Raw genomic sequence first — 13602 nt, forward strand, 5'->3', positions numbered from 1 at the left:
TTATTCAAGTTTCACTTTTTGAATGGAATTACTGAAATAAATCAACTTTTTGATGATATTCAAATTTTATGACCAGCACCTGTAAACAAGACAAACCCGCCGGCTTAAATTAATAACGCTTGTAATGCCAAAGAGTTGCTGTGTAAGTTGGTTGCATCAACAATAAAACAAAAAACCCTGATCTAAAACCTGTTCTACTGCCATGCCATTTAAAATATCCTGATGGGTTTTATCCATAAATACTATCCCTGCGTTTAGGTTACTTAAAGGCCATCGCTACGTAAGGCTAACATGTAAATACTAAACTTAGACTAAACTTATCGTGATTTCAGGATTCCATCTATGACAAACTTTATCCGGATTACTTACCCTCCATCCTCGCCCACCGAAGACAGGTCCTTTCGGTTTCAAGAAATGTTAGACGTTTTCCGAGTGCCAGAAAGTTTAGTGCCAACTACAATACGAACCACAGCAAGAAACCCAATAATGATGGAGAAACCTCCGTTTGTGAGTCAAAGACCAGGTTTCCACCTGCTTTGTCAGAAGATCCCGTTTGTGAGCCAAATGCTTCTGCTTTGAATTCCTATATGCTTACAGTTAAAACGAGAAGCACTGTATCAAATCAGTAATTTCACAAAGGTATATGTTACAACGTTGTTATTGTTGATTCCCTCTTGCCATTCCGTTTTGCACCTACTACTTTTTTTGTGAGTGTTACTGCTGTGAGTGTTACCTACTCAAGATTAGCTTTAGACTGACTGGTGTTTAACACCGGCCGGGCAAAGTTGTCAGAGCACGTACGGTGCTATTGCTAGCAGTGCATAATATTTAGAGCAGGAATGAACAGTAAACAATTTCACTGGTAATTTAGTTAGAAAGTTGGAAATAGATGTCTGTGTAGGACACCTCTGGCCATCGAGTGGGGTTATTGCACCAGTTTGATGCTGGGAGACTGAATGGACATGAGATGGACCAAATTAATCTTATATATCTTGCGCGTTGACATATTGACTTGATAAATATATTTTGGGTCATTTATAAAAAATAAAAAAAATCTGGTGTTTCTCAATTAGTGTTATTTTGTACTGCTATGTACATGAAAGTCCATGGCTGTCGTTAATTGTTGTCCCCCAAAACGGTTCGGGAACGTGTTGCGGGCCGAAGTTCCATGATGTGCCGCTATGATGTATTATTCATGTAATGCTAGGCCCAATCTCGATATCCACACCCAAGAACTCCGATTTTGAAGCGCGTTCTCACTAAGTCTGTGAGGGCTTATGGCTGTCTTACTGTCAAATCGTCAAGTGCCCCTTTATGCACCTCTTTCGTAAGACCGCATTTCTGCAGACCTAGCTTTAGGGAATTGCCCACAGTTCATAGCGTTGTGACGTGAAACATGGGGGTTACCAGGGGAAGCCCGGAAGCGAGAGAAAAATCCCGGCAAACCCATGATGTCTATGGGCAAACCAAGCGTGCCGCACAAGCCCTGAAAAGTGAAGGCAAAACGTCTCGATCGCCCCCTGGTGAGTGGTCCCAGTATAGGTCATAAACCCCGCCCTCCCCATGTTATTCAATGGGACGCGAGACCAACTAAACAATTAAATTACCCTTCAAATATATTTTTTCCGAAGCTGGTTTCTGTCATTTACTGTAGTTTGTATCACGCTAATGTAAATTCAAGAGTTTGTTTTTAAAATAAGTTTGTTTTTAGTTAGTTATTTAATGCTCTAAAAACGGTGGTGTGACGTCTTGATTCACAGCTGTGATTGACAGCTATCTGAGCCGAGGAGCCACTGAATCTTCGGAGGACTGAGGAGATTGGAACTTTACATTTAATCTCTAAATTTCTATAATTGATATAATTTTACACGGACATAATGGGTTGTTCTGCAGTACATTGTGCTAACCGATCTGGCATTTCCAATCGATCTTTGAATTTTTTTCGGTAAGTTAAATTTATATGCTATTTAATTAGTAAATAAATGTAATGGGCTAGCTAACGTTAGCTAAAAGACAACAAGCCTCGTTAATAGCCATGTTAATAGCTAGCAGGTGATCGTTAGCTAGAAGTTACCAATTATTTTTGTATTAGGCCTATTCTAAATTAAGGTTAAACATGATGTAAGTTAGGCTATAACATATCGTCTAGGTTTAACAAGCAAAGGTTGTACTGTACTTGGACTTGCGATTGATTACGGTATGCGCATTCTGCGAGGGAGAGTGAGGGCGGGGCACAGGGGTGGGGCCGTTGATTTCGCGGCTTTACGGCTTTACTTCCTTCTCGCTACTGCGCATAACTACTGCGCAGAACTGGTCCCAAGATCGCTATCTGCGCAAGTCCAAGATGTCAGCGCCGTATCAGGACACTGGTGGCTTCATTTTTCACCAATGGAAAAGAGCGAAAGGGCGTCGTCCATTTTATATACAGTCTATGGGGCAAACCCACCATCTTATTCTCTGGGGGGTTACTGCAGAAATTATTATGGGTGCAACTTCCGGTGAGATAGCGGAATGAGCCGTTTCTTAGTAACGTTAACCCCAGCCAGAGTGATAGAGAAAGACATGGTTTGGCCCTAGCCAGCCGTCAACAGTTTTTCTTTCTAAAGTAATTTAATGTATAATTTAACTAACACTGGTTTGTGTTTTAACATATGTTGTTATTATTATTGTTATAAAATGTCATTGCGGAGCTCTGGTACCTGTTCGCAGCTGTACTAACAACCAGACTAAGCTAATTCTGTGGTTTCAACAACAGTGTGTTGACCACACACCCGCAACTAAAAGGGATTGTTCTTGTGACAAACGGTACAGTTTCCATCGCCTGCCAACAGATGAGGAATACAAAAGAATGTGGCTGAAAAACCTAGCCTTGAAGAGACCACCCAAAACCCTGTATGTGAGCTAATTTTGTGGACAAAAAGCAGACGGAGGAAAACCCGCATCCTACTTTGTGGTTGGGCTACGAAAGACCTCAACAGAAGAGACGTCAGGTCCTCAAAAGGATTGACAGCAGTGCCAGGAGAACATCAGGTAGGCTATGATTGGAGGTGTAGAGATGTTTGTTTGGTAACGTTAATGACAACCAGTTAATTCAGTTAGTTCATGGTAAGTGCAGGGCAGCCTTAAACTAAAAATAGTTTATGATTATCTGTGTGTTGAAAAAAATCCAGATAGTAGCCTAACATTAGTTAAAAAAAATACTTTTCTGCTAGTTAAAAAAAATACCTTTCTGCTCTACATTCTTCCTTGTGCCTGCATTCCACTTCCTCTGCACATCAGTGCATGATATCCCTGTCTTTCCCTGTCTGACTGCATTCTCAACCTATATTAGAAAATTGTCCATTATAAAATAGTTGTTAGTTGCAAACTAATATTACAGAATACATTGAAAAAAATTAAACTTCCAAAGTATTGCACCTGCAAGGCTGCAAGATCGCCCTGGTCCAGCAACACATGAGCACCCAGCTGTTTGTATTTCACCTGACGATGAAACTAAAACCCAGGACCGGTGATGTGGGACTTTAAGGCTCTGACTAAGCTCTATGTCTGCTTTAAGGTAGACAAGGTTGTGTCCCACCTCCTATATTAAAATGCGACCAACTTTATTGCTGTGGAGTTACTGATAAGTCTCCGAGCTTTTCAGGTTATTCATCGCTTCACCGTCCATAACAGAGTTGATAAAGTAGCTAAATATGCTAGTGTACGTTATCTGAGGCTACTTTTTCAGGTCGTCCTCCCATCCCTCAATAGCAGAAGGCAGAGGTATAATCACATTGTCCCATTTGAGGTGTAACATAATTGCCCATAATTCACGCATGGTATCATAGGAGCTAGGAATAAGGTGGATATGAGAAGGGAAAAGAATGGTAAACAAACAAGCATGGAAGGAGCAACCAACCCTGATGTTAACATGGTAAGAAAAAAAGTTTACATGTAAGTATATACACAAAGCTCACTAATGGTTCTTATAGCCAGAACTGAAGCTGTTTTGACCAAAAATAGTACATTGATTATTGACAAATATAGATCATTATTTAAAATTACCTCTCGTCCACTCTGAAGGGCAAGAGCCTACAAGATGTATAAGTCAGGCAGTCGGTCCCTTAAGTGCCTTGGCCTCAAAGAAAGTAAAAAAACGTCAAATAAAAAGTCCCATACCCACAATTGTGTGCAATATGTTTCTGCGTCGTCAAGGTAACGTGATTATTTCCAGAGTGCTGTCCCATTACTATTTCTGGCATTTTGAGCCCTTGCAGCCTCTTGCACTCACTTACCAGGTGACGTCAGTTAAGTCTGTGAGGGTTCAGTGCTATGGGTTTAGGGGGAACAATGGGATTGGGCCCTACATTCATCAGACAAATATGTCAATTAAATAAAGGGAAACATACTGTAAGAGAATAAGATTAATATAAAGCCACTTATGAAGTCCCACATAAACGTAATTGTAAGGGCTGATTCTTGCTACCCAAGCCTCATCTTCAGTGTTATTTTCAACAGCAAGGCCAATACCATTTGTCACATTTGCTGCTGTTGCGTTCTGTTATTGTCTGTGTGACATTTTGTAACAATGGCTTGGAATCATTTGATCTGCCCAACTTGAAATAGAGAAAATACACAGGACAGACTTGTATGAAGTACTACCGTCTGGTATCCAGCCATACCTGGGAGATTTTCAGTTGATTTCAGAGAACGATGTAACTGCAGACATGTGTAATAGTGAGGCTTTGTCTAATCTGATGGATTGGAAAGGTCACCCATTGGCAGTCATTCTAACCAGTTCAACTAAACAGCCACCTAATATGGTGGCGTGTGAGAAAAGGCCATAACTGGAGGCATTGGTTACTATTTTGTGCTCCCCTTTGGAAAGTACATGAGTGACATTTACCCTCCCTTCTCAGGATTGTCCCATTTTCAAAGATTCAATGTCTGTCTGTTTTTATGTTTTGTTCTTTCAGGTGGAATCGCCTTGCATTTGGACAGAATTGATCAGAGAATGTATTTTCCGAGCCACTGTTCGTCAATTTGCTTGTTGCTTGATCTTTGGGCTTTCAGATAAAATCCCTTTGTAACAACTGCTGATGTAAAAAGGGTTTTATAAAATATATTTGATTGAAATAAAAATAAATGTGAACTTTATGTCTGTAAATACATATAAGCCAAGAGAACAGACACTCATATGCAGAACTTAATTGTGTTTAAATCGTGACAGAAAATAGTGTTTCCCCTTAGGTGATTAATATCTGGTGAAGCCAAACACCAAAGTCCTCACCCGACTCTGCTCCTCATCTCAGAATGTCATAGAAAAACTGTTGTGTGTCAACATGGTCAACCTTTTCAGCACTGGTATCAGACACTGACAACATGTCTAATTATACTGACAGCTTTACCTGACTTGACCCAGGACTCTCTCTAATACCGTCAACCAAACTGGGTTATAACAGGCCACAAAACAACCCCTAAAAGGAATCAAAAGACAACCTCACTTCTGTGATGAGTCAACATTTTAATTAGAATTTATACAATGGATTGTACATTTTCACAAGCTAAGAGGTAATGTGGATAGCTGAGGGATTTTCATTTTCCGTCAGGGTTAACATTGCAGTTCGTTTCTTCTAGTTAAACAACCAATGTCATGTATATTAATACAAATACTCTTGGGGTATTTTATGTCATCTCATATTTTTCTTCCTCTTAGCGGGCTCGTTATCCTCGCTTACCCATAAATTCCAACACATTCATCGACTGTCTATGAAATGTCCACAATCCCAATGTGAACACCAATGCATCTAACTACCCTGCTGCTTCTGGCCCCATAGATCAAATGATAGTCTAAATCCTTTATTGCAGTTGTCATCACCCTTCTGGAAAATCTGAACTTTAACCTCCTCTGTGTATGTTCCTTACTTGTGCGGGATGTTTAATAAAAAAAAAAACTCCAAATTGTCAAACATTGAAAAGTAACAAAACATAATGTTTTTGTTTAATTGTATGAATGGGGAATTAGATATCTAACATTGCTCAAAATGCTCCTGAACAGAAGGTATCATCAGACGGTGTTAGTCCAATTTTGGTTTGAATCAAGTACATACATATCATTTTAATGATCAGTAAATAACATGTTATATGCATTATGTTTTGAAAAGCCACACAAACCAAAGCAGCATGTCATAAATGCTTTCAAATGTCCAATGGCTAACGAAATATGAAGCACATGCTACGTGGGTTGGGTAGTCCACATTGGAAAATTGTTACTTCAAACGAATCTCAAAACTGATTGAGATTTGCAACTTGCACATTACATCTGAGAGTTACATATGGTTATCATACAAGGTTGATACTGTCTCAGCAATTCTCAGGATAGACATACAAAATGCAACAATTTACATACAAGTCACATGTTCTGTGTCAGCTGGACTCAGATGCCAATCATATGTTATGTATAAGTCTTCACTTCAATAAGATTGATTGTTTTATTGTGTAGGCAATATAACAATACATTGAGCAGATGAATGCTAGTTTGTTGAATGATTGTGTGTTATTACAGTGTACACAATAAAGCGTTGATTATGAGAAACTCAGTGTCATCATGTATGGCTGATGCCAGCAGCTCCACAGCTCTTTACGATGCTTACAGAACAGAGTATAGCACCCATAACCAAATTCAGGTAAGAATGTGTCTAGCTGAAACCCTAGACCCATTCCCTCCTTTCATCCTTTATACAGAAAATATGTCAACTACTTTGATAAACCAAAATAATGTTCAATTCTATAATGTACAATTGCCATATAACCCAACGGTCCACTCAAATAGCATATCACATGTTAGCGATAAACCAGTCTTGACATGTGGATTTGAGTGTGTACTGTATCTGTGTGCTGGTCTTTGCATGTGTGCTTTTTGCATGCGCATATGATCCCGAGCTACAATGTCAAAGTAAGCTCTTAATATGTGTGTTTTGCTGCAGAAGGCTGAGTTGGTAACAAAAAGCAGTCCCAACCGAATAAGGAGTTTCATAACCATTTTACAGCAAAGTTCTAATGCCAAGACTCCATTGTGGTCTAGCCATCTACACATCCCCATCTCCTAATGCTTCTCAAATGTCAAAGGATGGCAGACACCATATCAAAACACATGCACGCCACAGATGAGATATATTGACACTTAAAAAGCTGCCTACCTCATTTAAACCACTACTATCAAAGTTTTGGGTACTTTTTGCTTTAAAGACCTCAGCCTCAACACACAGCCACTTGGATAAAAGCGCCCTCTTAATGATATTACCAATATTAATACATTATATCCCATGTGAATGACTGAAAAGCCACCAGGCAGTCATTCTGTACTGGAATGTCGCAATGCATTTTCATGATCGCCCAGTGACCGGCACAGAAGAATGTCCCTTTAGAAAACAGAAACGAGAGCAAACAGCGAAACTGAGTTACACTGAGATCACTTTAGCACACAGCTTCAACGTAAGCCTCTTCAAACTAGAATTAAAAAAAGGAATCGGAGAGAAGTGAAATAAAAATACAACAAGGTATACTGGGAACAGAGAATAGAATTTCTTCTTTATACAAATTGAGTCTTTCCACGGTTTTGAAAGGTAGCATGGCTACAAGACTGCATGTGCCGCCAGGGTGCAGTTTAGCAGCACAATCAACAGGATTAGAAGTGAGCAGAGGTGTGTCTGAGAGGACAGTAGCCCGGCTGAATTTCTGGAGATGGAGTTGGAAGTACCAGGATCATCAATCTGTGGGTCCTGTGGAAGAAGGAATACAGAATGTCAGTAGTGTGATGGAGGAAACTCGCTTAGGCGTGATCAAATGCTTTTTCTTGAGCACATTGGTGCCATCCTTTGGTCACAAGCAAATTACATAATTCTCTTATTTTTCTTAACTGCCTCAAAAAACGACATTTAAATTGCCCACATTTATGCTGTCTCGGGGCTACACTTGCAAATACACAATTACAGAAAGGTGGTATAATCCAAATGAAATAAGGATGCCTTAATAACATCACAAACGCGTGTGATTTAATTGGGCCTATTAGACAGGAAAGGAAAACCAAAAAGGTTGTTTTATGAGCTAAAATGCCAGGGTGGCACTATCATATCCATGTGTTGCTTTTGAGATGAGATGAAAAGCTCTTTGACGCACTAATGAAACGCTGAGCAGAAAAGGGGTCATCTTTTCTCAGGCTGTTTGGACCTGCCGCTGCCTCCTTAAATGTCACTCCATGGAATAATGCTGCTTTATTATGTACAATGACATTTACTGAACTTTAAAAGAAACCGGATAAGCAATGCTCCCATTTTGGCCCAGAGGACTAGAATGACCATAAGAACGTGTGCAGGAGGGGTCATCTTGACTTGCGTCGGTTGGTCTGGGACTTATGGCATCAGGTCAGGTCCGAGAAGAAATTCTTATATATCTTGGACTTCTTGTTATGATTTCGATCTGTATTGATGTTCATACATGTAGTTTTATATGGATCAAGAGTGATTAGCTAGGGCCCACTCATGTTTCTAGTTAGGTTATTTGGTCAGGGAAAACACCAACCATAGTCAAAACCAATTGTTAGCTGATTGTCATGGCGCTAATCAGGATAATTCAATTCTGTACATAACATACGCTTTCCACTTACCACGCAAAGCACTCCATCGACTGAGACATTGGACTTTAGTTTCTGAGCCTGAAAACCAAGAGAGACGGGAAAGATGGTCAGCGCTATCATACTGTCAAACCGCATGTGTTTTCATGTGTGCTGAGTGTATGCAGTTACTATACATTTGTTCACTAGTCTATGAGGGTGTGATGATAGACCTTGGGTAAAGCTCAAAATCCTGAATGTATTGCTTTCGGCAGAATTACATGTCGCTGTAGATCCGCTTACAGTATTTTGATTTTCTTGTTACATATTACTATTACGAGAGTGATGGAAAAGACTGCATGATATGAAGAACAGACCAGATGATATGAGGAAACATCTGATGTCCTGAGTTAACTCTCCAAGTTGAACTACTGCTTGGTGCCTTGGGCTGCTCTAAGTATTGTTGAATGCTGAGACACAGGTTTATACCTGTGCCTTAAGTGGTCAAAGACCTTCAAGAGAAACTGCTGTTGTCAACAGCAAAAGAGAAGTGAGGATTCAGATGAGAGGTCTGGGCTCAGTGCTCTGTGAGCATATACCTTTTACTTTCCTTTTAGTGGGAGTTAGATAAAGCTCTCGGTGTGTGTGTGTGTTTGTGTGTGTGCTCGTAAGCACGCGTAAGCAGGAGCATGGTTATGTGTATGCATGGGGTGTGGAGATTACAGTGTTTTGGGAGTTTCCAAGGCATTTGGGAATGTAGAAGACATTGTGATTTCGAAGTGTAGAAGACATTGTGACTTGGACATGTAGATGTGGCTATAGTAGTAGTAGGAGGGGACACAGCAGAGGGAAATGAGAGGTATTTGTCATTGCCCACTGAATGGAATCTAGAGCTATCCCACAATTCATTTGTCTGCGGCTGGCCTAAACCCATCAATCAGCTTGACTGGGCATGAGGTTATTATTTTATACACTGCCATGCATCATCTACGGGACTTCATGGGAAAGAGTAAAACCAGACCAGCATCCTTTACGGGTACATGTCAATGCAACAAATTTCCCCACTGGAGATGATGTAGAAACACCATTTGAATTTGTTTGATATACCGACTTGTCTTAGAGAGGCTGTGCAATTTGCCATTCTCCTTTGAGGGAACTATTCATAAGTAAAACTGAATCACCTCTGGGGTCCCATGTGAATGGTTTTGCTTCTCTTAACTCTCAGGTCCAGGCTAAGGAGCACCACAGACCCCACTGGCATAACCAGCAGCACAGCAGACTCTCCTGGCTATGGTTCTGGTACCGAGATACACAGACAGACACCTGACTCTATTTAATCTTCAACGCCGGACAAAATAAATTTGTGCCACTTTCAATCCACACAAAGAGAAGCAAAACTCTCTCATCGGAATACGAGACAAAGAGAGTTTGTCTCCAAATTCAGACTGAAGCGTACAGTCATAAACAATAAAAAACAAACATTTACTGGCAGTTTGGGGAATACACAGCGGTGCTGAATTTGATTTCAGAATAATTAACAAAAGAAAATAGAAAAAAAGAACATTGCTGCTCACGTAAAAAAGATCTCCTTACACAGGAGTTTCAAATTTGTCTTTTGGCTCTAAGTCATAGCAGGTTCCTGAGTCACTGATTTTGTCAGTGCTACAGCTGTCTGCCAGTGCCAGTATAGAGGGTTTTTAATCGATGAGGAGAGAAGGAGAGAGTGTTCTGACAGGCCCGTCCCCTGAGTGTGTGATTAGAAAGCGCTTGTCTGCCTCCGACAGCCGTCCCTGCTCAACACACGCTCCAGAGCAAACAGGGCTAATACAGGAACACACACTCTCATTAACTTCAGCTTGACACGCCACGCGCAGAGTGCCAACAGCGCTGTCTCGCCCATACACCAGCCTCATTATCAGCTTAGTGTGTAGGACTGTGTGTGTACGCGTGTGTACAACCTGTGAAGTGATCTGAGACAAATACACACATGGTGAAATCATGCAGTAGTAAACATGCATGTGTTGCGTAGGAGGCGTGATCGTCCTTTGACCCCTCTGTTTGCATCAACACCCGGGTGTTGCGCGTGTATCTGGAAGTCCTTGTAAACTGAGAGCTTTCCACTGATTAAAGCTGTGTGTGCCTCCATGACAGGAGCATAATATTTGGAGATTCCCATACCAATTGCATCCAATACCATTTAGATTTTCCACACTTGGTTAACTTCAGGTGTGGACTAACAGCAAAATGCTTACATACGGGCCCAGTTCCAAAAATGCGGATTGAAGAACATACATCGATTTAAGGTGAAACACATGAACATCAGACATTTTATGATAATAATATTGTATAACTAGGAATCAATGCAAATATAAATAGTAGGAATAACGATGAAATGGCTATTTCCACAAGTATCAGTAGTGGGTTGACGTGTGTGGGTACGGCATAATTGATGTTTATCCGCTATGCAGATTTGATAATCGTCTATCTGTCTACCTGTAAAGGATGGTTATCTTGCCTGCGAGACAGCATGATGTCATCACCTTCTGTTAATAATATCTCCTTGCGTGTTTGTAGTAGAGAGTTTTCAGTCGGACTCTTCTGGCAGTATATCGTGTTCATGTATTTCATTTTATAGCACTGGAATACAGCGTTTGATCAGAAAAAAAGTCCCGATAACATCAGTATTACCTCAACTATTTCAGTTACATTTTCTGTAACTAGGTCCAATATATACCAACTTCAGTAATTACACTCAGTAGTCTCTTGAACACGAGAATGCTTGCTGATCTAATGTACAATAACACAAGCTTCTGTATTCACAAGTACCATTTTGTTACATTATTGCCTCACACTAAGTCATTTACACAAGTATTCAGACCCTTTAGTATGACTGTTGAAATTGAGCTCAGGGGCAACTTGTTTCTATTGATCATCCTTGAGTTGTTCCTACAAATCGATTCATGTCCACTTGTGATTTTAAAGCATTCATCTGTCTATGTAAGGTCCCACTGTTGAGAGTGCATTTCAGGGCAGAAACCAAGCCATCACTTCGAATTGTCTGTTGAAACAGAAATCTGTGGAAGGGTCCCACATTTTTGCATGAAGGTCCCCAAGAACATAATGGTTTCCATATATTTTAAATAGTAGAAGTTTGGAACCACCAACACTCTTCCTTGAGCTGGCTGCCTGGACAAACTGAGCAACTGGGAGAGAATTTTACTTGGTCAGGGAGGTGACCAAGAACCAAATGGCTGTTCTAACAGGGCCCCAGAGTTCCTGTGTAGAGAGGGGAGAAACTTCCAAAAGGACAAACATCTCTGCAGCACTCCACCAATCTGGCTTTTATGATAGAGTGCAGACAGAATCCGCTCCTCAATAAAAGGCACATGATAGCCCGCTTGGAGTTTGCCAAATGGACTCTCAGATCACAAGAAACAAGTTTATCCGGTCTGATGAAGCCAAGCATCAAACCACAAAAACAGTCAGATCAGCAAGTGTGAGGACCCACTTATTAAAATGACTGCTTCTGTTAGCATTTGCAGGTGCCTGACCCTGCCTGGGGGAGTCACTATAGATCCCTGCCAGTAACACACGTCAGCCAGTAGCACAGTCAAGGCTCAAACCTACATTGAGACGGACCGCTTGGAACCAAGAAAAAGCTGCTTAGAGTACTGTGCCACCCGGGAGCCCATGTGAGTCTCTTGGTAACATTACCTGCAGCTTACTATAAGATACCCTAACTTGTGAGCAAAAAGTCAAGACTTCCTTAACATTAGAAGGCACCCAGCAGTTATTAAAAGGAATAATAGCCTTCCGCCCTTCGTCTTTCTTAAATCTGCTGTCCTCTCATTGCAGTGCAGGGGAAAAAAACTGCAAGATGTATGTTTTTTATGTTCATCTTGTTATTGCAGTTCTTCAGGTCCATTTGATAGACTAGTCTCGAGTGTAACTTATCTAATCTTTTGTGATTGATTGGGCCGTCATAATCTCATTAAAATTCTGGCTCATTTGCCTTTCTTGTACCGCCTCTCTTTTGAGTTTTGGGGATTAGGGCCTGGTGCGGAGTAAGCACCTTCTCCCCCAGGCCACTGACCCATCAGAGTAATACTCATAGTCCACATTAAGGTGAGCAATTGAAAAGTTATCTTATAATGTCTATTATTCACTGCATGGGTCATTTTGACTATGTGAATCCCTCATATACGACTGGGTTTGCTTTGTTGAAGACAACTGGATTCCCAAAGAGAAGGACAACAATTCTCAATGTTTTCTAATCATAGATGTTAATCTTAATAACTTTCCTCTATCAATCAAGATATAATGAACACACATTCTCAAATAACAATGCCATTGTTATCTTCGTTTACATTACGCAAATCATCAAATCATCAAAGCAGCATCCTCGCAGTGAGCTCTGATACAACGCCTGTCACTGTTTCCTGATGTAAATGTAACACCGACAGATCCATCTCCGGCAGGTCGTCCGAGCCAGGAGTTACCCTGACATCATCACAGAGATGACTCCCACTCCACCCCTGGGCCCACACACTCTTTATCCCATGTCCAGATCAATCTGGGTAATCTATCCTAATCTGTCCTATTAGCATATGAATGCCCTTTGAAATGGCGCTGGAGGCAGCAGCCCAGGAGCAGCACGGTACACAGGACCTCATCAGGCGAGGTGTCAGCTGGCGGGCGGTCAGGCTGGCGGTCATCTGTGTTAATGGGAGCTGGATGGCAGCGGGTGACATTCAAATCAGTGCGGGTGACCACGTATCATCCCGTCACTCGGTGACACCACTGCTTCTTTATTAACAAAGTGGGGGAAGCGTGTGCACTGTCGATGCCTGATTCTCAGCACCGCCAGACTGTGTGTATGATGTGTCTAACGTTCCTGCTGTTTGGGAAAACGCTACAACCGCAGTGTGTAGCAAGATGAAAGGACTGACTCACTGGAGGACATTGATCTATTCATATATATAGAAGGGCAGATTCCACTCAGCGGCTAGCTA

At 41.1% G+C, this 13602-nt stretch overlaps 1 protein-coding gene across 2 annotated transcripts in view; it reads right to left on the bottom strand.

The window, feature by feature from the left end:
- Positions 1-6438: 6438 nt before the first annotated feature.
- Positions 6439-13602, bottom strand: part of gfra1a (gdnf family receptor alpha 1a) — a 72580-nt gene continuing 65416 nt past the window's right edge. For both annotated transcript variants that reach the window (XM_010869856.3, XM_010869857.3), the window contains 2 exons: positions 8645-8692; positions 6439-7760 (listed from right to left, as the gene is read on the bottom strand). In XM_010869856.3, coding sequence (XP_010868158.1) covers positions 7614-7760; positions 8645-8692 — 195 coding nt within the window. In that variant the 3' untranslated portion in view covers positions 6439-7613. The remainder of the gene's footprint in view (positions 7761-8644; positions 8693-13602) is intronic.

This window comes from Esox lucius, chromosome 6, assembly GCF_011004845.1.
Source record: "Esox lucius isolate fEsoLuc1 chromosome 6, fEsoLuc1.pri, whole genome shotgun sequence".
Classification (NCBI taxonomy): domain Eukaryota; kingdom Metazoa; phylum Chordata; class Actinopteri; order Esociformes; family Esocidae; genus Esox; species Esox lucius.